Below are 27956 nucleotides of genomic sequence, written 5' to 3' on the forward strand. Positions count from 1 at the left end.
AAGTTTAAAAAAAACTACTTCTAAAACCTACTTTTATTGCACCATGTTCATTCACTCTTGAGCTTCTGTAACATGAATCAAATGGCTAAATTGCTACCTCAGCATGCAGGCAAGTTCTGTATAGTCTTGCTAATGACCTACTAAATTCTATTCAGGTGTGTTGCAGCAGGGACACATGTAAAAGTTTCAGGACACTGGCCCTCGAGGTTTGACACCTGTGCATTAGATCTTAATTTGACCTTAACATTTTCAAATTGACCAGTGCATGTATAGGTTTTAGGTTGTATTAATTGTTTGTTGTACCTTATTCAAGCAGACTATATTTAGTGCTAAATTTTTTAAGGATTTTAAGGAATTTTTTATAGCTACAATTTATACTCTTACAATATTTATTAGGCAAATAACAAAGTGACCTCATGTTTTGATGCCCAAAATTGAGCTCTGGTCTTCTTTCTTATTCAAGAACAATATTCAACTGCTGAAATAAATTTTTCTGTTTAGGAAAGCAAGTAAATAACTGTTCTTCTGCATTTTTGTAATTTTGTAAAATAAATTTGAAAATTCCAAGTAAACAGCTATGATTGTATTTTAGCAAAAAAACAAAAAACATTTAAAATATCATTTTTATTAAAGCATATACTGAAATTACAGAAATATTTTAAAAATCGTTATGCAAATTGTAGAATATGCTACAGCATCACAGTTATTTGGTAATTTGTTTGGGACCCCAATGTAAAAATATATCATTTTAAAAATGCTCTTGTTTTTCTCAGGTTCTTCAGTTGGGTTACAACAAACTGACAAACTTGACTGAGGGTATGTTGAGAGGGCTCGGCCGTATGCAGTGCCTGTTCCTGCAGCACAACCTGATTGAGGTTGTTGCCAGCAATGCATTCTGGGAGTGCCCGAGCCTGAGCAGCATTGACCTGTCATCCAACAAACTTGCCCGCATTGACCCATCCACTTTCACAGTTCTTAGTCGGCTTATGGTTTGTGAACTGGCAGCAAATCCATTCCATTGTGGCTGCGATCTTTATAGTTTTCTAACCTGGTTGGAGTTCTTCAACAATGTCTCACATACTTATGACCGCCTCCTATGCGAGACGCCGCGGGAGATGTTTGGCTATCCTTTACTGAGTCCTATTGCGGCTGGACATTCTGGTCGGAATGCTAAAAACATTTTGTACCATCACTGCCGAGATGGTGTAATGATTCCAGGAATGACCTCTCTACCGCCAGATTTAGATGGTCCTTCTGGGATCGGACCAGAGATGTTTGGTGGTATAGGACCATACCACCAGCCTACAACCTCTTCCTCGTCTACTGAAGACAGCTTCAGTCCCAGCATAAAGCTCCATCATGTCTCTTTGTCATCAGCATCTCTCCTTGTGAAGATTCCAAAGCCCTTCAGTAAAATGTATATTCTAACACAATACAACAACACATTTGTGTCTGATGTCATGAATTTGAAGAATAAGAAGGAGATGATCACCCTAAACAAACTAAAACCACGCAGTAATTACACCTTCTGTGTGGTATCCATCCGCAACTCTCAACGTTACAACCACACCTGTCTCCAGTTTTCCACTCGAGGGCAAAGTCAAGATGATATGCTCCCCACACCTTCCACCACTACTCACTATATAATGACTATTGTGGGCTGCCTTTTTGGCATGCTAATCATTTTAGGCCTCGTCTACTATTGTCTTCGTAAAAAACGGATGCATGATGAGAAGAGGAAGTCTATCTGTGTCAAGAAAACTATACTAGAAATGCGCTATGGACCAGAGGTGGCAGCAGCAGTAGCAAATGATCCATCAGCAGTCCACAAACTCCAGGAACAGTCCAGAGAACATCACCAGTATCAGCATCACCATGGAGGGAAACTTCCCATGTCGACATCCTCAAGCTCGGGAATGCTCCACTCAGCCAACACCACTTCCTCAAGACTTTCTTCTATCCCACAAGTGGAAAAGATGGCCACTGCCTTTTCGGAGGCCATGGCTACAAACAAAGGGAACTATATGGATATCAGAACTGGAGGGGCAGGGGTGGAGCGGATGGCAGATGGTATGCATGGAGTGATGAGGGGAGAAGACTTGAGGGACGATGATGGAACCGATATTGGCGATGACTCGGATGATGATGGGCATGGTTCCGCATCTGAGATCTCAACTATTGCCATGGAGGTGGACAAGGTTAATCAGATCATTAACAATTGCATTGATGCCCTGAAACTGGATGCAGCTGCAGTTGCTGCTTCAGGGGCCTCTACAAACCCTTCATCCTCCAATCCCACCTCCCCACCGCCCACCAGCACGTCCTCCCTAACACGTGGCCTAATCCCACTCTCTCAAGGGGTGACAGAGACATGCCAGGTCATCGCTCCCAACAAAGTACCCCCTCCACCTCCACTCCCTGCCTTGAATGCCCCTCTCTCTGAGCGCCCTGGAATCAGTGGTGGGGGATTTGTTGTCACTCCCCCCTACAGGCCCCCTCCTCCGGCTAACGCTGTACGTCCCATTCAGCGGCAAATGAGTGCAGATGCAGCTGTCGTTATTGTAAATTCTGTCAAGAAACAGTGCAGTACCACATCTTGTGGCTCCATGGGTCGAGACAGGGAGCGCGGAGGAGCCAGGGTGTACAGCCTGGACGTCCCTGAGCCAAGGAGCCCAGATGCCTGTAATCAACAGCAGCAGCAGTACCCAGACCGGGCCAGTCCTGTGGGCTGTGGGGAGCCCCTGGAAAGACTCCCTTTAGTGGGAAGTGGGAGCTGTGGTGGAGGGAGTGGTGGTGGTTGCGACAGTGGTGGTGTTGGTGCCCAACATCAGGACAACCAAAAATCCCACCATTACCATCAGCAGCAACAGATACAACATCAACAGCAGCAGAAGCAGCAGCAGCAGCAGTTGGAGGTGCAGCAGGACTACCACTGCTCGGAGCACCGCCACTCTGTCCCCGCTCTCTACTATGAAGGCTCCCACCAGGGTTCCCCAGCCCAAAGAGTTTCATTCTTAAAGCCCCTGACACGGTCCCGCAGGGACGCAGCTTCTTACTCCCAGCTGTCGCCTGCCCGCCATCATTCCAGTTACTCAGGCTACTCCTCCAGCCCCGAGTACTGCTCAGAGAGCTCACTGCGGATCTGGGAGCGTTTTCGTCCCTACAGGAAAGGCCCACGTGATGAGTCCTGTTATGTGACCGCTGGAAATGCCCTTCGAAAAAAGGTGCAGTTTGCTAAAGGCGAGGACCTGCATGACATTCTTGATTACTGGAAGGGTGTGTCAGCGCAGCAAAAGCTGTGACTGGGGGCCAGAGTTAAGCACTGGAGGATAAAGAGTTCAGATACTGCTTTTACTGATGCACCCCTGGGCCAGAGAAATCAGTTTTACTTCATAGGGAGAAAAATGTAGGACAAAATTTTGCCTTTAGGTTTTTTTTTTTCTCCTTTTGGCATGCTAGGTGTATAAATATTGCGCTAAGAGCAAGGACTGCAAAACTGTGCCTGGGATCTGAGTCATTACGGTCTTTTTTTTTTTTTTTTTTTTTTACACATCATTGTAGCAACTTCTATGGCTCATTCTTATTCAGTGTTTCTGGGTTTCATTTATAGTACAGGGAGCAAATGCCAACTCTGTAATTTAGTACTCTATTTGACTGATCGCATTTTGTGATGCAAAGGACCATCTTTATCAGTGCCATGTTTTCATCTGTGGGTTGTCACAGAGTAAATGCTGATGCCCTTCATTTTCTGCTTAGTGTGACCCAAGATGTTTTGTTTTTTTTGTTTTTTTTATTGGGTGCTGCATACGTTTTTAGCATTCCACCTGGGATTGTTTAGACGTTCTAAGTAATGGTGAATCTGATAGGGTATGATCTGTGCTGTGGTACAACTGACAACGTGCAGATCAGTGAACAGAGATGTCAAATTCAGGCTCTGACTTTATTCTCTTAGATCCTTCTTGAGGCCAAGATATTTGCATTTCAAAAAGCATCTGGCACACTAAAAAAAGAGTAATTGTAAAGAAATGAACATATGAAGATAAAATATAGTGAAGTGGGTTCTAGGAAAATCATAGGAAAAAGATTGGGACATTGGCCGGAAACAGTGCCATGGATGCGTCTAAAGCAGGGGTGGGGGAATGCCAGTTCTCAAGGGCCGGTGTCCTGCAGGTTTTAGATGATCCAACACAGCTGATTTAAATGGCTAAATGACCTCTTTAACATGTCTTGAAGTTCTTCAGAGGCCTGGTGATGAACTAATCATTTGATTCAGGTGTGTTGACCCAGGGTGATATCTAAAACCCGCATCCTTCCAAGTAACAATCTTGCATAGTTTAATGAGTAAAGAACCAGTTCCCTAAAATATCCTCACTGACCTAAATCATACTTCGCTGAGCAATGATCTGAATTATGGTGTTTGTCTGAAGCAATACAGAGGACACACTAACATTCCCTTAAATACTACTTGCCTGACGGTGTAGGATGTGGTGTACAATGAGGGAAGCGATAGATATCACTTTAATCATATGGGTCACAAGACGTGTGATCCATATATGGCAGAGGCCAAAAAAAGAAATGAAGGGTTCAACCCAGGTTACAAATCATTTTCCGCAGCCACAGTGAATGTAAGTAGATTACAAGCAGGCAGGTTATGGGGAAATCTATTTTCATCATTTAGTGTTAGCACGACTGTACATTCCAAATCCTTTCTCTTACATTAAAACTGATTGAGGCAGAGAGGGAAAGGACACTTCTAATTACTGCCAATGTGTCTGTTCTTTTCTGGGAATTAATGTTACTGTTGTATATAACTGATAATTAAAAAAACAAAAAAACCCACAAAAACAAACAAAAAAATCTTGTTACAGGCATGTCTGCTTGCACTCTATGCCTCATGATTGTGTGTGTGTGGCTGTGTGGTACACAGTGGTCATTGTAAGCAGGTGTTGGCATGCCTTGTTCAATTATATTGTATATTCCCCAACTAATTAAAATTAATATTCGTCAATATTTCGCCCTGTGGCTGGTTGTCTGAGTCTGAACTAGATTATTAACGGCATGTGTAAGTGTAGAGATGTCAAACATGTCCAGTGTATCTTTCTCCCCCTCTTGCTAACTCAGCCATCCCATAATCTCTAATCATAAACAGGATTATTGGGCCTTTTCTTGAATTTTCTACTGAAATGACTTGCTTGTAATAATGACACCTTTGTTTCGTGGGACTCAAAAAGGCATCCTGCTTACCTTAAGTGCTGTGTAACAGTTAAATTTTCATATCATCAGCTAACATACACAATCAGAGACATAATACCCTAAAAATGTGAAAACTAAATCAGCGGTTACCGCTCCATATCTTTGTTCACGGCTACCTTCAGTAAGTTTTAATGACAAGTTTACTGTCAGGTATATATTTTCTTTCTTCTTACGCTCACTTGTATATTGCAAGTAGTGTTCGCTTGGTCCGCCTCCCACCACCTTCCCTGCTCCCACAGGTTGAATGAGGTACATAGTAGGTGTGATGTGAGCAGGGTACCGAACACGACCTGCTCTGTTTTATTAAATGAGGTTTGTTGCAGGCAGAACTTGGAGGAGGGGTGCACCGTGTACCAACACTGCTTCTTTTCTGTTCTTTGTGATGTTTATTTTTAATACTGGATTGATTCTATTAAAAAAAACTGCAGGTTGAACAGGAATGATATGCAAACCATAATGTATTTCCACACTGATCTTTGTATTCCCTTCTTCCTCTCTTTTCTTCTTGTTTATCAAGATGTTTGGATAGAGTCAGATTCAGAGGTCATAATCGTTGGATCAGTGCATAACTGTGTGTGTCTGGGTCCACTGTAATCTTTTAGCAACAGTGTATCGGGGATGCACCACCTCATCTGCCTTGTTTTTACAATGAAGCACCGTGTGATGAACATATAATACAGTCCTGGAAGTCTTTTCTGCTTTATTCTAAGTAACATGTTACTGTGACTGACTTAGTTTTACCAGTTTGTTTACTTGTATGTACTAAGAGTATCTAATCCTACAGAAAGAACTTGGTGCATTCTTCATCTGCCATAACAAGTTTACAGAAATAGACAGCAAGGTTAAGCATAAGCAACATATGTTAAGGAATATCAGGACGGTTTTCATTTCAGTTGCCATTTGTGTTAATCTACCTGACAAAATAACATTTGACATTACTGTTCAGTGAAAAGGACCACTGTAGCTCTTAGTATTGTGTGCAGGAAGTTGTATTTGGTGATAGGGCTATGTGCTGGGTTTTCCATGCCTTTCCACATGAATTCATGAAAAGCTGGTGGCAGCAAGACCAGAGAACATGGCAGAACAGTACAGACATCAATGATAGAAAGTCTGTGAGGTTGCAAAGCAGCTTGCAAGCAAGCTGAATCGCTTGCCCAATATGGCAAAACCCAATCCGATTTGCATTTGGATGTATAAAAAGGCCTCAGCTGAGCATTCAACTTATGTGGCTTGGCACTGAAAACTATATAAGTAATTTGATTTTATTAATGTTGTCACTGACTTTTTCCTCCATACATTTTCTGTTTTATTTAACACTTATGATACATCAGTGATTTTCAGGAGATAAACTTTCTGTTGTCAAGTGCTCTTCTGCTCAATTTTGAAACATTTGCTTAGATCCCATTTTTTACTGCATTTGAGAGAAGTGCCAACATTTCTAATGATTTCTGAGTAGCTTCAGTAAACCTCAAATGACTGTTATTATTACAGTTGAGCAGAGGTTTCCCATTACAGTTCATTTTAAGTTGTTGCCAAAATAGAAACTACATTTTACCAAAATTGTAGTTAAAACGCATAATTAAAATTAACATTTAAATTTGAATCGTGAGACAGTAAAACTTGGAAGCAGCTTTCAGAAAACACAAAAAACACAGCCACAGATAGTATTGAGCATGATTGTGAACAGAAGAAGGTGAGCAACCATTTTTGCCCTCTCAAATAAACTTCTGCCGTCTATTTTTGTTTGAAACGCACCAGATGGTGTTTTAAACTTATTAGATACTTAACAAATTGATTAGACCACCTGTCATAAAAACAAGAAAACAAATAGTTTAGAAATCTGTCAAAATTTGTTTCAAACTAAAAATATACATTGGTCTTTATTTTGCAAAACATAAATGTCCAAATTTGAGGCAACACGCTGGACTTCTCTGGGAAGTTACAAATTGATCAGGTGCACCATCAACCACTAAAACTATTTTTTCATTTTCAGGAAAGTAAAGCAATTTGGTGTCTCAATAACAAAATAAAAAATGTGTGTTAGTGTTTTTTCTACTTTTTTGTAAAACAGTACATTTGAAAATTCATGGATAAGAACAATATTGTAATTACGAAATGCTAAAATACAAGCATTAAAATATAATTTCACTTAAAGAGCTCCTGCATACTAGTGGATTAACCATTGCAGAAACATAAAAAATTTATTTTAGTGATTGGCAGTAGTGTTAATTTAGGGCAACTGTGGCATGATCTCTACATTGAATGGTAGTCTAGCAAATTCAATCCATAAAATACATAGGATTTCAATTCAATGCAACAGAGACTAACCATTTGGTCAAAGAATCCTTTAGGCTATTCATTCAAAATTGAGACAAAACTTTAAATATTTTTCAGAACATTAGCAATGAGATTTTACTTTTTTTGTTTGTCTCACAGAGTAAGGGAAAAAAACATGAAGCAAAAATATCTTCCTTCCCTGCCCATATCCTCACTGAAACCCTGGAGGGTGACTCACTTGGAGATGGATGGTTGTTTTTGTAGTTCCATCGATGTTGTTTGTCTCAAAGCAACCGGCAAGTCAGACGTGAGAAAACCATGCAGTGTACTATTAATGTTTGAACCTTTTCTTAGAGTCTGGCTTTTATGATTTACACTCTCTCCAAGTCAGGCTTGAATTAGGTTCAGTTCTGATGCCTTATGTCTTAGTCTCATGTCTATTCAATGAGCAATGGTAATAATAATAATGAATCGATAATTTTGTTGGACAACTGCGTAAAATAGAATTTTATACCCAGACAATTAATCCTTGATGCGCTCTATTGGTTGTCATGATTGACAATCATCATCATTTATACATTCCTACTGTAAAATAATATAGAGGATATCTATATGTATAAGATATAACAATCATTACCTGATCACAACACTGAATGATAAATATTGAGTAAGTTTAGCAATACAGGTATATGTTTAATAATACATGGTTTCATAAGACCATCATCAAACTGAATTTTTCAACTTGTTTATTATGTGTCATTTTAAAGCATTTTCTCCCTCCCCTTTCTTCTCCTTTTACCTTCCCTCACCAGGAAACACATGAGTCAGGATGAGTCACAGTGTGATGAAACTTAAATGAGTATTTTCTTGAAAGGCAGGTAATAGACACGGTCCTGAAAGAATAAGGCACTAGGCTGGATGAGAGCTGAAGGCAGGGGCACATGTCCAGATATAAAAATGTGTGGAAACATGGCTACAGGAACAAACAATAGCACATCTATAACAGAGGGATTTTGTAGGAACAGTTATTACTAAATATTCCAAATTGATGGCAGCTAAAACCAGCTCTCAGCTTTCAAAAGCATCAAAGAAGGCAGCTTGATTACCAGTTCATTGTAAGGTAACAGGCAGGCATCTGAATTGAAAAATCCTTTCTTTTGGTATCCTCAGACCTTCTGTCCAATAGTCTACTAAGTCAGTTAGTCAGTTGCCAAATTTGATAAATGAAAAACTGCCCTGTGTGTCTTCTCATGATAGCCGCAGAAGGGCTTCTGAATGCATGCCATTGTGTGTGTGTGTGTGTGTGTGTGTGTGTGTGTGTGTGTGTGTGTGTGTGTGTGTGTGTGTGTGTGTTAGCCTAAGTTGTATTTTCGTAAATGGTGAAAGGAATTCGGCAAAGACAAATGAAACCTGGCTTTGTGTGACTAATTTCTTGCTCACTGTTCACACAGCACTGACAGGCTGAGAACCGCCAGCACTTCCTTTCCATCTGCCAAGCTCTCTGGAAAATCTAACTGTAAAAATCTGTAAGCTGAAAGCATTCAGTGACAACTACTATCCTTCACCTGAATGTACAAGTTGCCCCTAATGTGGTTTCTGAGCAGAAGAGCATTTGAAAATCCTATTTCTATCCTATATCAGTAAGCCCAAATGGGCTGATCGGACCCGGTTTCCAAAGAGGGACAAAGGACTAATAGAATCTGTGAAATATCTGTGAATTTTGTACACTAGATAAAAAAAACAAAACAAAAAAACATAGTAAGGTTAAAAATGCTTCTATGGATGTTTTTTTATAACTCAGCCTGATCTATTGATATGTCTATGTGTATCTATTTTTCAGTTTAGTTGTCTTTTTTTCTTTTTTAGTTTCTTTTTTGTTTGTTTGTTTTTTTTTCTTGGTGTGGGGGGGTTATTGGGAAATTATTGGGGACAAAGAGACTGACTTTTAGTACTTGCGATGATTTATGTTATAAAGGTTTAAGAACAGAGAAAACTTAACATAGTGTACTACATAAAAGAAAAAGTTGTTATATTTGCATGATTCCCTGTATTTTTTGAGAGACAAAATATATTGTTGTGTACAATGAGTGGACGTACATCGAAAACAAAAACTAGGGGCTCAAATATTGTCAAGTACATTTGATTTGAACATCTAGGTTTTAGCCTTCTTTTTTTTTCTAAAAAAAATGGTGATGTTATACTTACATTTTTGATTCTTGCCTATTGGTTTTCATTTGGTTGGTTGTATTATAAAGTGTACTGACAGTTACCTCTGCAGATATGCTAATCTTTAGCAACAGGTGTATAAAAAGAGGGTAAATATATAATAAGCTGCTGGTTGTTTACATCCATCTGCTCTGTCTTCTTCTTCTTTATTCTCCATGCAAAGCTATCTTTCAAGCTTGAGAGTTACCTGATCATACTCTGTCTGTCAGCCATGGCAAAAAAAAAATGTTTTCCTTTTTTTCTTTTTGTAGTGACGCAAGCACACTGTGGATATTCTTAACCTAATCTCAATCATTCAGTTAGCATTCACTGGCAAATTAATGCAGCCTCAGCAGCTTCTCCCTCAGCCTCAGCCCACTTGCTGTTAGGCAAATGAATGATTTTCATTCCTCCTGCTCTGGTCTGAGAGCCTGCTGGTTTTCTATCCAACTAGTTTATTAAATTCACCCTGTATCCGGCCAGTTGTAAATCAGCCGTTTATCATCATCCTTGAATAATAGACTATTTAATTAAGTAGTTCTTCTGCTGGAAAACTTCTTGAATGTGCAAAACAGGTGGTCTGAAGTTGAATCAAAGAAAAGACATAGCTGTGCCATTATAGGAGCTGAAACTGAAACTGAGGTTCTTGTATTTATTCTTCTGCAGCACTTAAAAAACAGAGCGCATGCTTAGAAAAGAAAACCACAAAGACTCTGGTGCATTTTATTTTCATACCCATCCTGTAACATGTTAGTAACACTCACTGTGGCTCTGCTGCTATGTTAGTTATTGCTATAGGGTTTGTGCATGGCAGCAAGCCATAAATCATAGCCATGTTTACTTTCTGCAGCGATAACGCTGAGCGCCTCCCGCAGAGATATTCACTGCCCATTTTGTGGCCCAGTCTTTGCCAAAACTTTAAGAGGGCTGCTTGTGTCAATTACACAGAGAACATTAAATGCATTAACCCAGGGCTAAGTTGGGTCCTCTGCTTTTCAAAAGGGCCCAGGCTATGTTGGGCAGCCAATTTATAGAGATTGGTTTTAATTGGGTGAAATGACACTGTAATCAGATCAGTTCTATATTGGTACTGGAGGGTAATCTGTAACTCAGAGCTCCCATTTCTCTAACCCCTGATCCAAAAGCTGTGAAAATTGCAAAAAAGGTTGCAATGTGGTGAGACCAAATGCTGTTCAGTACTTGGAGCCAATCATTAGGATCAGTGGAAATGTTTTCTGTACTCACAAACAGCAGAGGCTGGGTCACACAGTCCAGTGCTATAATAATCCCCAATCCAGAATGATTGGCCTTGTCAGTGCCAGAGACTGAAAACTCTACAGCAAAAATGGCCCATTGTCCACAGAATCAAGGGCCTTCCTCAAATCACTGAGGAAAAGAAATAAATGTGGACTGTTCAAATGCTAATAGTGCCATTCTTGCCTTACAACAACAAAAGCATTAATTGTTCATATTTGCCATCAAGTAAACACAATTTCGAAACATCTGGTGTTAGAGAGAAATGAGAAATTACTAAATTACTAGAATTGAGCAATTACTATTGAAAAAGACGAATAGCAATATCAAAATTGCTGATCAATTATTGAAATTCTGCTGAGCACCAATACCACATTCCACATGTACACTGTGACCAATCAAGCCATGTTTTAGAAAAGTACAGTGCAGGTTTCTGATGTACAGTAATTTTTCAGTCCTTAAATCATTGCTTTTCATTTGCTATGGTGACGTTTTATTTTCATTTACTGTATATAAAATATTTTTGTTTTTTACAGAAGCATTTTTCATTCATTTTTTTAAACTCTCAAATGAAAAATTAGAAGCATTTGGCTTTCTTACAGGTCGTACCAGCTGAAAATAAGTGTAAAGCAGCATGAAAAGCCCCCTAAAAGTATCAGTATTTGTGGTCACAACTATGTAATATATAGTTTTAATTACTGAGCTGAGGCGCGACCACCATCTGTGTGATTTCTGTAAGGTCAAGGTCTAAGGCAAATTCTCACAATTATCATATGGTTTTAGTTCCTGTTTGGAAATGTGTGTAAAATTTATGTCGAAATGTGAGTCTTGCCTAGCTGACAGCATCAGGAGGTCTTTGTCTAAAATGAAGAGTTGAAAAGGGCCACAGCAGGATCCAGTTCCTGTGGTTGGAATTTTTTTGAATGATGGCAGCAAATCTAGGCTTTCCGCTTTCTTTAAATATTTGTTGCTGATATTAACATTTCCCTTTGCAATTTCTGTACAAAAGATCTATTTCTATATTTGCAATAAATTTGTAATTTAAAAAGAAATACTTGTGAGAGATCTCTTTAATTCACTGAATTACCCCATGGCTACACTGATTGCGTAACATTCTTCTGTAGCTTTATTATTATATTTTTTTATTCATATTTTTTTTCTTTAAATACAAATCATTTCCCCTACCAATACACACCAGTAGCCTTGTGTACTCTCCATTAAAAGTGGAGTCCTTTGTTTAGAGGACCCACTGGCACACATAAGCACTCAAAGTGTTGAAAAAATTGAACGCTGATGACTCACGAAAACAACAAAAACGTCCACCTCAGTCACTGTTCCATTGAGAGTTGGATTTTTAAGTCCAATGTGAGTCAACACTTAGGTGAAGATACAAATTTAATGAGAAAAACGGCTGGAGAGGCTTCTGAGCCTGAAGGCAGAAAGTGACAGGGATTTGGGAGTTTGCTAGTAGCATTTAAAATGCTGGGTTTGGAACACAGAGGAGTTATTTATTCTCTGTGCTAATCTTAAGGATTGCAGTACTGTGAAAAGGTCTTGAGTCAACACTCATTTCGTGATATTTTGCTTCCAAAGAACCACAATTTCAAAAAGAAATTTTCAAAGTGATCTTGAGCAATAGTCCAAGTTTTTCTTTGCCACTCATGACTGTGGTATTCCAAATGACATAAGAACTGGTGTGAAAATCAGTGTGAACAGGTCTTATGAATGAATACAGTGAGGCATACAAGTGTAACATTTTTGGTTGAAATCACACTGAGTTCAGTGATTCAGTTGGATGAAATCAGGAGAAAGGTACAACATTGAGTGTCTAAAGCCATCTGTAAAAACGTGGAGGCTCTGGCATTTCAGTCAGTGGTTTGAGGATCTTGTCAAAAATGATGGAATTATGAACACAGAAAAGTCCGGTCAGATTTTAATCCATTGTCAATTATACCTGGAAACTGTGTAATTGACAAAGGGTTCATTTATCAGCATGACAACGAGCTCACTGCAGTAAAAGCACATCTGGATAGAAAAACTGACAGTGGAAGACTATCAGTCATGGATTGGTCTCTTCAGAGCCTGGACCTCAAAATTACTGAAGCAGTGTGGGATCCACAGAGGAGCTGTGAATGTCCTTCAAGAAATCTGTTCCTGAAAACTACTTAAATAAATTACAAGATAGCATGCTTAGGAGAGTGCAGCTGTGTTCAAGAATAGAGGTGGTCATACCAAATAAAGCTTTTAAGCTTGTTACAAACTCAGTTTTTCTTTATATACTTTATCTTAATGTATGTCTGCACATATTTTAATTTGTAGCTTTGCTTAGTTCCTAATTTCCTAGCAAAATGCAAAGAAATTAGTGGTGAATTAAGTTTTTTCTTCTACTTCTACCTGCAAATTTGGGCCTTACCACCGTAGCGTTGTGTGATTCACACTATAAAACCCTTATTTTTTATACTGGGGATTGATGCAGACTTGGTTCATTCACTGTCTGAAACAAACTCTTAGAGGTGATGAAAGGCCATTTCTGACCGGCCACTGTCTGGTTTCTGCAAACAGCCTCTGGTTCTTGTGCACCACCTCCCACTACTTACCAGTGTGGCACAATTTTTTTTTTCAATTCATCTTCACAGTTTATAACCTAAATAGGATCCAGTATTTGAAGGAGGATAGCAAAAATATTAACAGCAACAAGAATTATAGCAGGATTTTTGATAAATATTAACCTCATTACCTTTTTATTGTGAAACATAATATTAGATGTAGTTTTTGCAAACACAAGCTGTGTAAAACTGTCTATAGATATTGTTGTTTAAATGTATATTGTTCAGATAGTGTAGCAGCAAGTGAGTACAAGAGTATTTACAATCAGAGTACCACTGAAGAGTACTTCAGTGGGGCCTATTCCAGCTGATATATTTTGAAAGGTGCGACATATGCTGAATAGGTCACCAATCCATTACGGTGCAATCACACACTCTCACATCCATACCTATGACCGGTTAAACTAACATGCAAACCCACACAAGAACAAGGAGAACACTTAAATGCAACACACTAAGGCCAAAACCAATGTTTCACCATTCATAATACTCAGCTTAAAAAATTAAGGGAACAGCTTTTAGTCAACATCTTCTAATAGGCCCTATGTTCACTGCTTGGCACTGTGGGACCCAACTGGCTTTTGTCATAGAATACCAGAATTGGCAGGTTCATCACTGGCACCCTGTGGTGTTCACAGATGTGCCCAGAGTCAACCTGGGCACATGTGACAGACACGGAAGGGTCTGTAGAAGATGTGGAGAACATGATATGCCTGTAACATCATTCAGCATGACTAGTTTGAAGTGAGTCAATGAAGGTCTAGAAAGGCATTTCAACAGAGGGACACAAAGACTACAGACTAGGGAATGGCACCCTGACTGCAATGCAAACTACTGAGTTCCATTTTGACATGTTGCAGTGAAACTTCAGCTAGAGGGACTAGCCTGCCACATAATTTGTTCGCTTTGATTCTCAGGGAGTCCTGGGGTGCCATCAAATGATGTGGCATGCTTTAATTCCTAACACATTACCCAGTCCATATTAGTATATATCCAACAGTTGATTTTTTTTTTCATTAAGATCTGATGTGTTTTCAAAGTGTTAAATTATTTATTTATGTATTGGAGCAATCTAAAGATCATTCTGGAGGTTGAAGACACATTTACCATTTAACCAGAGTTAAGTTATTCATTTATTATTATGATTTTAATGCAGTGCTATTATTATTTTAATAATACCTAACTATTATCAGTGAAAACCGTTCTCCTATCTGTCTTCTACAACATCCCTTTCTATTTTTTCCACATTCTTACTCCAACACTTCAGCCTCTTCATTGCTGCCTCGACCTCCCTGCTGCGAATTTTTTAAACCAAAATCTGCAGCCATAAAAGTATCTCATACTTCTAAATATCCATTACCCTGAACCATCCATGTTAAGCTCTTTATCACCACAGGATTGGAGGGGTGGGAGGTAGAGGGGGATTCTGCGAAGACAGACACAAAGTAAGTAAAGATCTGAAAAAGCAGATTATCCAAGCACGCAGCACAAAAGAGAACAAAGATAACCTCCAAAGTTTTGTGAGAACTCTGCAGCCTGTAGCGATGAGAAAATGAAAGTGTTACTGTATCGCCTTTAACCTCACGTGTTTTCTCTCTCTCTGTCTCATGCATACACATGAAACTGGAGAAGCCTCCTCATGCAGGAAAAAAAAAATAATAGCATCGGTGGCACTAAATGTTATGAAACTTAGGTTCTCGTAATTTACAGCTCTTATGTAATTTGGCATACCTCAGCCTCTCCCTATTTCCATTGCTTAAGAATGGCCTCTTGACTGCCACCTTGCCACTGAGAGCATTTCTAATTAAGCTATAGCTGAAGGCTTAGACGTTTCTCTAAGGTCAGTTCTTGGCTGGATTTTTTCCCCCTCTTTCTTATGTACATAAATTTTAGTTAGTGTTTATCTGCTGTAGATAGTTTGTTAGACTTTTGTCCTCCACTTTACCAATTTACGCTAACCGCACTGCACACCATTCTGAGGTGTTGCTAGACACAACACCTTCACTTAGGTGCCCTATCTTATGTTTGAATGATTCATAGGTCAGTGTTAAGTGGATTAACAGTCAAAAACATTTCCTCTGAAATGCTATTATTTCCTCTGAAATGTTTTTTCAGAGGAAAACATTTCCTCTGAAATGTTTTTGACTCATAAAAACAAATATCCAAAGGAAAATTTTAAAAGATCTTCAGAAAGTGCCAATCAATTGCTCAATAGCAAAAAAAATCTGGCTAACTGGAAGCAAAGTATCAAGAAATGAGGGGTGGATTAAAACCTTAGCACAGTATTGCATTAACATTAATCAAAGGATAATTACATAAACAAACAGATCGAACTGACTAGAGTAACTTAAAAGACTGTGTCAGCTGCAGAGGTATCTGGGCAGTGGAGACCACCCTGTTTTCCCAAAAGCCAAAGTTTATCAGAAAATGATCAATATGGCTGTACTTAGCATAAACAATCTCTTAAATGTTTTCTTTAAGGCCAATTTAATGCCAGGTCAATTACAGTGACCACATCTACTGTATTTAAATAAGTACAGAAAAGAAAGCGTGAATGCTTCAAATAATTAGTATCACACAGTCCAAAACGTATTGATTTGTCAGTCCTGCCTGGACTGAATAAGGCTGTTCATTGATTGGCTGCCATTCTGAGAAGCTCAAAGCAGTAGAAAGCTGCATTTACTGCATAACAGCACAGCAACCAAGAGTAGTTATTCAGGTCACATTTATGAAAACCTGTGAGAATCGGGCTTGGTTTTTACAGGAAGACTAAGCATAAGAATCTGACAGTCCGAGCTTTGAGAACTAAAACCAGCTCTCACCGTGCAAAGACCCTCTGCTGAAACAGTCCAACTGCCATTAAAACTTTTATGCATTGCACATGTAAACAAGACATGAAGTGTATCCAGAGAAAACAAGCAAAAAGCCAGGAGGGGAAAGCATCCTATTAATAATGAATCGTCTCCATTCTCCCTGGGAACATTCCTGTATTTTGACTCATAAATGGTTGCTTCCTTCAAAAAAGTTGAATATAGATAGGCTATTTCAGTGTAGCGCTATTACCAAACATCCAGTTCCAAAGTTAGATTTGATATGTAATTTGCAACAAAGATTTCTCTCAGGGGATAAAAGGAGCATTTTCTTTTCTGTTTATCTTTTATTTATTTATTTATCTATTGCTTTCTGGTGTGAGTAAAAAAGGTGTGATGCAATAAAACGTGAAGGAAAAATGCTTAAAATCAGCACGAGGAGACTGCAGATTAGGTTTGCTTATCAACACACATCTATCTTCATGTTTTAGGAGAGTTATTTTAGTTGCGATGGCCAGAGAAATCTTCCAGTTGCGGTTGGTGACAGCTAACTAAGGAACCCGTGCAGGGTTCTTGCAACCAGGGTTACCGTCTATGTCAGCAACCCTGGACTTAAAAGAGGATTTTCTCCAAAAGTGTCATTCAAGCACCTTCAAAAGACACGTGGTGGTTAAAAGTAACCGCTTAAGGGTGTAACCTAGCTGAGGATGCAAATGTCTGAACCTTCGACAGGAACTCTGCTATCAACATCACAACGTGATCCCTCCTGTCTTCTTGCCTAGTTTTAGATATAGACTTTTCTGACTATGTGAAAAATCCAATGTTTCGCTTACAGACGGCAAGGGGGCTTTGCCATTTAATAATCAGTGTGTAAAGCGACACTGACAGTGTTACAGTGTGTTGTCCATGACAAATGCAATGCCTGGCTTCTCTCTCACCTCCACACAGTTGGCAAATCGTAGTGTTAAACGGGTGTGAAAGTTTGTCAGTTTCTCAACATTACAGTAAGATAATGACTGACACAACACCTCTTATCTGACTGTGGGAAGGACATTTCTGAAGCTTATCAACACCCCCCAACACACACACACATACACACCCACACACATACAGACATTTGCTTTTTACATTGTCTAGAATTTCTTCAGTGCACTTTAAGTCCTAGAGTATTATTAGAATGATTTATAAGACACAAATGCATACAAATGCACTTGTTTCATTTGTTGTACGCCCAGTTTGTATGGCGGATTTCTGAGAAACGCTGGCGGCCAATTTAATCTCTTAAATAAAATATCTTGATTAATGCTGGAAATAATCTGTCTGAAGTAATGCAGCTCTTAAAAATCTTTGCTACACCTTCTTTGCGGCAGCGATTTGATGAACAGTATCAGGCTGCGATGTTCTTTCTGTCTGACAAACAAGTATAGCACAGCAAGAGCTACTGCTGGTAAGGATTTAAAAGCCTTCCATGGCACCATGTAATTACCCTGAATATTGTGTGTCATCCAAGCTCCTACATTAAAAGCATGTCAGGAATCACCCTGTGCGATTATAAAACTATTAACCCTCATTTGAATGTCTCATCATCCCTCCTTTCCACCCTCTTTTCACTTCTTTAAACCTTCCCATCCCTTAATCCTTTCATATCTCTCTTTAGTTTATCGCTCCTTACACGGTCTTTTCTTGTATTCAGCAGTTAAACAAAGTGCAGTCCTTTTTTTCCCCTTTTTATTTTTAATCCAAAGTCATTATCATTTTTGATTGGTTGTGCAGCACCAATTTGACCAGTTGCACTAAACTCTCTCTCTTAAGTGCCCTCACAAATGGAAATGACCAATGTGAGAATTGTGCCCAGTGTCACAATACAATTAAAATTACATATGTTTGTTATGGTCCAGCCTGGCTTACGTTTAGTGTCTCTTTTTGTCCCTCTCATTCTAAGTCTTAGGTGGCGTTGAGGGTTGGCACATCCTTACTGGCCTGTCCTTTGGCAAAGTTTCTCCCTCTCGGCTGCCTTTCCTGCACCTGGATGGTTCTGCTGTAACTCTGTCAAGTCATTAATACCAATATTGTTGCAATCAGGTTCTCCATAATAACTGCTAGCTTTTGTGGTCTTCATCTGTTAATTCTTTTTCCCTGTCTGCCTCCTAGTTGCCTGTACAAAAGTCAGTACTATAAAACCTTTCTCCTGGATCCATGTGTTCCTTAGGAATTCTGCAATCATGGCCAGACATTCTGTCTCAAGCTTTTCCCCCACATATATTCAAAAGGAAGTATTTACTAGAAGCTCACCTGCCAGCTCACTCTGCACCACCACTCACTCTCCAACGCCACTCACGCAGCTGCTTTGGATTTCTGCCTGCCTGCCAGTTACCCCTCCAAAACTCCTGTTCAGGAAACAAACAAGTGAGGCCATTGAAACTGATCACAACAATTACAAAATCCTTTTGAACTCGCCTTGGCTGCGCTTAACTCCATCTCTGGCAGTGTTCCCGGTAGCCTTCCTATTGCAAGACCACTCTCCAAGTCACTCACCTGTTCTCACTTAACTGAAGCCTTTTAATACATGCTTTAAAACTGCTGTCAGTTTATTGAATCTGTGTTGAATCTAATTTAAGGCCAAAACATGACATTTTTTGGCAACCCTCACAACCCTCATCTGAGCATTTTTTGAAATTATATATATATACACATATACATATATATATATATATATAAATACAGCACAAAAGAGGCTGGTGCAAGATGCTAGCAGGAAGGGCATGTAAGGAACGCCATAACAAAGTGGCCAGCATAGTATACAGGAACATCTGTTACGAGTATGGCCTGGTCAAAATGGGAGACAGGGTGGTCAAGACAAAGTGGTGAAACAAACAAGCAGAAGAAGATAGCCGTAGTGATAGATGTAGCGATATCTATCTATCTATCTATCTGTCTATCTATCTAGATGTAATGTGAAGGGCCAGAGTCGCATTACTGAGATATAATATAATATGTATAATGTCTATAAGTCAGTGAGGTATCACTGAATGTAATTTGAGATTTTGCAGAAACTGTTGCAAACAGATGGGCGACAAACAAATTTCTTTGTTTAACTTTATTAAATCCTGCAAATTGGTCATGTCTTAAAAAAATGGTGAATTCCACATGATCCAAAGTTATCCACAGCACAGCTGCTCTATACTATACTACAAACTGTTTCAGGCAATGCCTAATGGAAGATTTATCACCAAAATCAAAACATATTAATTCTGCTTCATCTGTCTGTCCTTGATCTGAATTATGATTTCCATATGTTTCTAGTAAGAAACACAGGCATACAGGAATTATGGTGAATAATAGATTACTTGCTCCCTCACTGGGTTTGCATGCAGCCTTGCATGCCTCTCTACAGCTTCTCTCCTCCTGTTAGCACCCCATCCCCATCAAAACTGTCTTCTCCCAGACCAAGCCAAAAATCAGAAAAACACAATTTAAATATTAAGAACAATATAGCAGCTACCCTCAGCTGCACCAAAGAGTAAAAATCAGTTAAATGTGGTTTATTAAACATTAGGTCACTCTCTTTTAAGTCCCTGTTAGTGTATAATTTAATAATTAATCAACATGTTGATTTAGTCTGCCTTACAGAAACCTAGTTACAGCAGCATGGTTAGTAAATACAAACTATCAGATGTCCCAAAGCGCAGGCCGAGGAGGAGCAGTGGCAGCAATCTTCCAGTCCAGCTTATTAATCAACCATAGACCCAGACAGAGTTTTCATTCATTTAGCAGCCTGACTCTTAGCCTTTTCCACCCTAGCAGGAAAACTCAAAAAGCTATTTTATTTGCTGTTGCTTACTCCACCTGGCCCTTATTCAGAGTCTCTATCTGATTTCTCAGACTTTGTAAATGATTTAGTATTCATTTCACATAAAATTATTATTGCGGGTGATCTTAACATCCATATAAATACTGGAAATGACAGCCTCAACATGGCATTTAATCTACTATTAGACTCAATTGGCTGAGTCCACCCACCACTTTAGTCAAACTCTGGATCTTGTTCTGACATTTAATAGTGCTCCCTAAAATAACCTCTTTTGTCTGATTATTTATTAATATCATTTACATTTAATAATGGATTACACAGTAGTGGGGAATGTGTTCCATTAAAGTCATCTTTGGAAGAGTACTGTAACTAAATGTAAGGGGATATTTCCTCCACTGATACGCTCATCATTACCATGTGCTAACACAGTAAAGAGCAGGTAAACACTCCCACATTGGTCATTTTCTTGCTGACCCACTTCCTTTGGGGGAGGGGCTCTACAAGGTTCTGATTCTTGGGCACTTGAGGCGTCTGACTTTGGTGGCGCAGGTGCAGCAGTTGGTGATACATCGTACTTTTCTATTTGTGCTCTCCTTGTGCTTCTTTTATAATATTTTCTCCTATTTTCTTCACCTTCCTTTTTTCCCCTTCATTATTATTATTATTATTAGTATTACTATTGTACTACAGCAATGAGCAGACAAAACAGTGGTTCAGTGTAACATGCTGTTTGTATATAATTACATGCTGCTTAGGGCCATTACTAGTCAGGACTGTAGTGTCAACATTAGTGACTGAAAATCTCATCACAGCCAAGGAGCAGGCGGGAATTCAGCACAGATCTACCACAGATCTGTATAGAGGCTGTCACCAAGCAGCTGGCAATTTTAACTGGCTGTATCCATAATTTTTTTTTTAATGAAATGATTATAACTGCTTTATTTTTTTTTAAATTTACATTATATACTGTATTCAATACGTTTTTAAAAAATTGGTCCGGAAAGTAACTGCCTTTAGTATATACTGCTAATTAGTAAATATTGACCATTCCTTCATATTATATTTACATGGTCATAGGCATGGTCTTTTACTCATCAAGTCTTTTCCTCTGAAACAGAAATATGAATAAAATAGCTCTTCCATAAGTGAACTGAAACATACGTAGAGGACTGTGCACACAGGACAGGAGCAGACAAGGTCAAGTTGCCTGACCAAGCAGATAAACAAGCAGAGTGATGGAGGTTAGATGAAAACATTCATACTGCAACTTTATATTGTGCCAGGAACGCAGTTTGTCAAAACACGCATTAATGCATGCACATACAGATTATAATCGTATTCTGTATAAGACTTTTACCTTATACAGAATATAAGACAGAGTTTTACCATTCGAACAAGCTTGAAAGCCAGTATATGGTGAGACCACCTTTATATTTAAGTTCTTGTCTTTAAAGACAAAACAAGAAAATAAAAGAGAGAAAAGAAAAGAAAAAAAGAACAACAACCATAGCAACTATGGACTGTTTTCAGTGGAGCCACTAACATTAAAATCTCTCTGTAGAAGACCTGTTATGGATCCCTGGCTGCTGTGTCTCCTTCAGTGTGTGAAAATGGTGATCCTTCAAATTGATTTTCATTTTCAGAAGTGGATGAAGTTGTGGGGAGGCAAATCTAATGAGTGAGCCTGCAGTGAGAAATGATTGCGCTGATGTGACCAGAAAATTCCTGCTTTAACAGTGTGCTCTGACCTGGTAATAGATGACACGCTGATATTCAGAGGAAAGTTGTCAGGACATTACAACAGAACACTGTGTTGACAGTCTCAACCTGGGGGACCAGTTCACACTGTACAACACAATGAATGTTCAAAACATGATGCGCATGCTCCTGGACTTAGTCCTCACATGAAGCACAGACATCGGTCTTGGAAACTGTGGACTCTTCATCTGAAACCTGGTTAAAACTGCTCATCATATCCACAGCCAGAGCCCCATCTCTCATCAACAGTGATGATGCTCTTCAAATGAAATTTAAGCTGGTTTGAAAGAGAGATTTACTGCAAGTTTGTGGTGCAGAACACAGTAGTCAAAACAGGCCTTCCAGGGAGAGATCTAAAAATATTAGCTGCATGGCAGTGGATTTTTATTGACTTTTATTAGTAAATTTATAGGTAAGGCTTTCAATTTTTATGAACTTTTTCTCAGAACTTTTTGATCGTACCTCATACTTGATGAGGTGCAATCTGAGACAACTATGAGGCTTAGTAAGGATTAAATATCATTGAAGTAATGACCAGTGATCATCAGTGGAAAAAATCTGAAGCGCTGCCCTGATCCACTGGGCCTCCCACATGTTGCCCTGCTATTTTTTTTCTGTCTTGCAATTAGAAAAGAGAACAGCAGCTTCAATTTTATGGTTATCCACTATATTGACAATTAGATGTCTATTCTCAGGGGTAATCATCCTGCTTCTGCTGACAATAATGCTACAAAGATATTAATTGTGCAATCCAGGTAGCACTTCACAGAGCAGAGGCATCCTAACAACATGGCCCAAATGAGCATTCACTCACACGGCTCATTCTGCCAGTCAGGCTCATTAATACCTGTTAGAAAGATCCTCTGCATTTTTAATGTACAGTGAGCATTCAGGATTCTGCCTGATGTTTAATTCATTCTGGCTGAATATGAATGGCATGCACACAAATGTTTTTTAGATGTATTTGTTCATAACTTCGATGATTATTTCAGGTGTGTAAATGTGTGCGTATGTGTGTATATTGTCATATTTCCACGAGAGCTGACTGCTATTCACATTGTGAACTATTGCACTGGTGTTCTTATTCGTAATCCTTATCCGTTTGGTAGCAAGACTTTCATAGAATTTCTTTGACATTATTCAAAGCCTTCTTTTCAGTAGTCAGCCTGATGATATAACATGTCCGCTAAATCTTTTTCAGCATTAGATCTTTATTTTACTAAAATCTGCTTTGATATTGGAAATCATTGACTATTCAAAGCAGCTGAATTCCAAAGCTGGGCAAATCAACTAAAGACCAGTGGTGGAACAACTCCAAGCTTTATTGCAGTATTTCTGGATTGGATGCACTAGAAACATTAAATCCAATATGCATAACTGTTCAATGGTCAGTGGAGCACATATGCAAATAATCATTAAATATCAGGGTATTCTTTACATTTTGTTAACACCAAACATGATTTTCTCAAACATTGACACATCCAGTTGTAGTTGCGTCAATCTAACCATATATTTGCGATATTGGCCCTGTAGGAAAAACAAAAAAATACAGAATTAAAAAAAAGAAATAAAAGGATATAGGATGACTTAATCATTCATTAAAATCGGTGAAACTTAATTAAAAGTTTGAATTAAACTGAACTGAAAAGATGAGTAAATGCAAGACACTATAAACATGCCCCTGTTATGTAACGTATGCATGTCATGATGGATTTTATGCACATTTTCTGCAAGTACAAGTATTCAAGCCTATATACATATTGGTATTTTAACTGCAACCTAAAGCTACAATTTGAAAGTATAACATTATCAGATCTTTTTTAAAGGTGTTGATAGTGAATATGAGTATATGTCTGTGTGTGTGAGGAAGCATATGAGTTTGACCATGTGGCTGAAGACATGTTCACTGACTAGTTCAGTGACATTGTGTTTTTCAGTGATCCACCTGAAACTGAGGCCAAGTGACTGCAGTAAGACTCTATCAGTGGCAAACTACATATTTTACTGCAGCCACAGAATATTAACAGATAAAAAAAACACACAAACATGTGTTAGAGATTCATAGTTTTTAACTCAAGTATGCTAAAGTTAGAACTCAGCTAAGCCTCTACAGAAACACAGCTTATGAACACCATCCCCTAAGTAATCACCAACATGCACATAACCTGGAGCTTTGCTTGAATCCTTGTGTATGTTTATCCAGCAGAGCAGGTGTTCTTGTCACGGCTTTGCACACAGAGGCGATTACCAAAGGCAAGCATATAAATGTACCTATGAGACCCTTCACAAACAGGTGGTATCCCTTGATGCTGTATCAAAGAAAACAAAACACCAATACTACAGCTGGCACTATTCATTACAGTTGTGAAAGAAAAAAAATGCAAGTCTCTCCTCTTTTTGTACATCCAATAAAATTTATGAGACTCTGCTAATAATGCCAGTAAACTATAAAAAATGACTCAAACTGTCTCAAAATCTTTTTTTTTTAGTAATTTTTAAAAAATCTAATAAAATAACAGACAGTTACCCATGTCTTCAACTCATAAAATAACAAGTAGAACCTGTTGTATTTAAATCTCTGACATCTAAATGTTGTCATTGAAGTCTGTGATATCATTATGTGAGGAGGTAAAGAAATACCACCAGAAAAAAGGTTGTGAACACCCAGGTTTTTTACAAGAGTCAGTTCATGTTCTTGAAAAGCTCAGCAGCTTTCACAAGCTACCAATCTATTTTAAAGAAAAACATGAAATTAACATAAAACTAATTTTTGAAAAGCCATCATGTGTGAAAGTAAGTATCATCATTAAAGAGGGTATGTGAGTAGATGAGTGAACACTATAGCCTGGAGGATGAACGTGCAAAGCAGTGCAGAGTGGTTTACCTGTTTAAACTTTTACGCAGATGCGGGACCAAACAAGCTCTTCTCTGAGCAAAGTGAGGCTACTTTTGTGGAAAAGTTCCTGCAGATACTTCTGCAGTAACCCACAAAGCACAGGAAAAGGAGTTCTTTCATTTGTGATTAGTGGCTCGTCCACACCCAGCAGCGCAGCTGAGGCGGATCATGGTTGCCCTTGGAGATTCATACTTTCCAGCCAAAAAACAAATAGTTACCAGATACATCCAAGGTCACTTGCCCCGGTGTATTCAAAGATTATATATGGTCATTATGCAGTCACATAACAAAATTCTGTGCTGCAGTGCTCAGCTTAAAGGCGGGTGCATGGTCTTGTTTTTATGGTCCCTCAGTCTTGTTTTTATGGGTCTATATACCTCCAGGCAAGGCAAAGAGGCAAAAATGTTTATTACCCAGGAGAGGGAAGTCTGCAGCAATGCAGCTGGCCTTCTTATGGACATGGCCACTACATCTGGGAGAGGATTTCCCGCAACCACCTGTCTTGCTCTTACTACCCTTTCTGTCTCGTTTTGTGCAGCTGCTATCCCAAACTGTCATTCGGAGACAGGGGATGTTTTCTATTGTGGATCTGTAAAAGTTTGCCTGCAGCTGAAAGGAGAGCCCAGATCATAGTGATAGATGTAGCTATATGAAGAGATAGAAAATCAGGAAGAAGAAACACGAGAAGCTCTAAAATACCAAGGCCTGAGAGGGGAGGGTGAAGGCAACATTGGTCCAGAACACTTGGGGCAGTGACATCCAAACTCAGAGAGTGGCTTCAGCAGAAATCACATCACAGATTTCCAATTTTAGGATAAAATCAGAAATTAATATGCAAAGCTGCAACATTCAGTCAGTCAATTAAACCAATAAATAAACTTTAATAATATAAGTTTGAATCCGAACAGCCTTTCAGCTCTACTGAACTATAAGTAGACAGCTTCTTCTTAGACTAAAAAAAATATTAAGTTGACAGATTTCTCTCCTCTTTTTGCCTTCCCACATTTTTGCGAATCTTCACACAGAAAAGGAGGCGGCCCCTCTTCCATTTAGTGACATGAACAGCAGACTTTTGGACTTTCTGAAGAACTAAGTACAGAGGGTCTAGACATCTGAAAATGACTCACTTCCATAATATGTTTTACAGCATAAAGGCCTGATAGGTTTGCGTAAGGATGTGCCTGCATGTCTGTATTCTCCATATCCACCCATTACAGAAGCTGTGTCATCAGCTGAAATACAACAAAAAGTGAGAGTCATATTTCTTCAGAGATGCCTAGCATATCAAGGTTCTTTGAAGAAAAGTAACAAATAGTGAATGACTCCTATTCAACATCCTGAAATAAGTTGCAACTTTCTAGAGCATTTTACTGTACAAGTTCAGTGGTAATATAGGGAAAAACTTTGCTTTTTTCGTAATTTAAATAAAAAGTCTAAAGTTTGTTTTTCTACACTATGTTCATTCATTGTAAAGTTGGGTTCAAGCCTTTTGTGTTTAAATTTTAATGATTCTGGTGCAAAAAGCATGAAGAATGGGAAATATAGAATGTCAGCTTATAGCATTATTTCCTTTTGGGTCCAAGTAAATGGCTGTTCATCACTGTATGTCTCTCAGCAGTTCATTACACACAACCACAAAAAGGGGAAACACTGTTCACTTGATTACACCCAGATGACATAACACACCCCATGAGGCGGGGAAGTCACGGAAAGTTTGCTGAGGAAGCTGGCTCTTAGCAAAGGATATTAATGGAAAGTTGATTGGTAGGGAAATCTGTGGAAGGAAAAGCTACACAAACAATACGGATGATTGAAACTTTCAGAGAACTCAGATATGAAATATGTTTACACAAAAAAAGGTGTAGGCTTTGTAAAATATGATCATTTACTGCTCTGAATCAGTTTCATATTTCTTTTATTTAGCATGTGCTTGGATAAAATGCAGATTTTTCCTGGGACAAGGATTATCCCATCCAAACGGTGTGAACTGTAGTTTCACAGGAGCACAAAATCCATTTCTGAGTTCATTGCCGTTTACACTATTGACTGTTTCAAGTGGCAGTGCTGAAAATCACTAAATGGAGAAGATACCCTTTGTCTCCAACAGAGATACCAAATAAATGAGCACAGAGGGGATTCCCTCACCCAGTTTATAATACAAGTGAAATACAAGTGAAGATGCTGTTGCTAAAGACAGTCAGAATGAGCTTTTCCTTTGGAACTTTATTATTTAGCCTTTAATGAATATTCTTAGGACTCATTAAATCATATTAATGAAACATTTTAATGTGCAATATGTTAAATTAATTCACTCACAAGAGAATAGTAATGCTTATTCCTCATCACATTTGGTAGACTACAGTATGTCACACCATTAAAATAGAGGTTTATTGTTTTGAAGAAACCCCTTGGGCTAACATTGTGTGATAACTCTGTGTGTATACAGTGTTTGTGACTGTGTTACTAAACGTTCACATGTATTCTCTTTGAGGTTCCATGATTCCTGGTTGCTCACACATAAGCTGCATATCAGAATGCATATTAGTTATTAGAGATTAGTGGAAGGGCTGATGATCAAGACATCAGATAACACCTAATAATTTTTCACAAATTTTCAGTTTTTCAGCTCTGAGTAAAAATACATCTGAGACACTGTGGTACTGAAAGATGTATATGTTCTTTTTCCCAAACAAAATGAGTGTGATATGAGATCTTACGTGTCTTACATAATCCTAATCTTCACCTCTGCAGTTGCTCTTTCTCTCATGTTCTGTCAATAAAATGATACAAACAGTAATACATGTTTCTGAATTTCTTTTATACATAAATAGAACCAGTTTTTTTAAAAACACATCAAACCTTACCTTAAATTTATTTATTTTTTTATTGAAGCCCCACTATAATCAGATGTAAAGATGTGCCATGTGACAAAACTACACCACTGAGCTAGACTAGCAAGCTATACAAAGAACCTTCTTCTTTACCAACCTGAGCCTGTGGAAGCGGCAGTGGGACCAAATTATCTGCTGCTACAGCAATGGGATCTACATAACTTTTTCTCAAACTCTTCTGGCTTTACGCCTTGT

General features: G+C 38.6%; 1 protein-coding gene across 1 annotated transcript in view; it reads left to right on the forward strand.

The window, feature by feature from the left end:
* The window catches only part of LOC134626124 (protein phosphatase 1 regulatory subunit 29), an 82838-nt gene extending 70827 nt beyond the window's left edge, over positions 1–12011 (forward strand). Inside the window, exon 4 of the mRNA XM_063471648.1 lies at positions 774–12011. Within this exon, the coding sequence (XP_063327718.1) occupies positions 774–3302 (2529 nt within the window). The 3' untranslated portion in view covers positions 3303–12011. The remainder of the gene's footprint in view (positions 1–773) is intronic.
* Positions 12012–27956: the final 15945 nt, after the last annotated feature.

This window comes from Pelmatolapia mariae, linkage group LG4, assembly GCF_036321145.2.
Source record: "Pelmatolapia mariae isolate MD_Pm_ZW linkage group LG4, Pm_UMD_F_2, whole genome shotgun sequence".
Classification (NCBI taxonomy): Eukaryota; Metazoa; Chordata; class Actinopteri; order Cichliformes; family Cichlidae; genus Pelmatolapia; species Pelmatolapia mariae.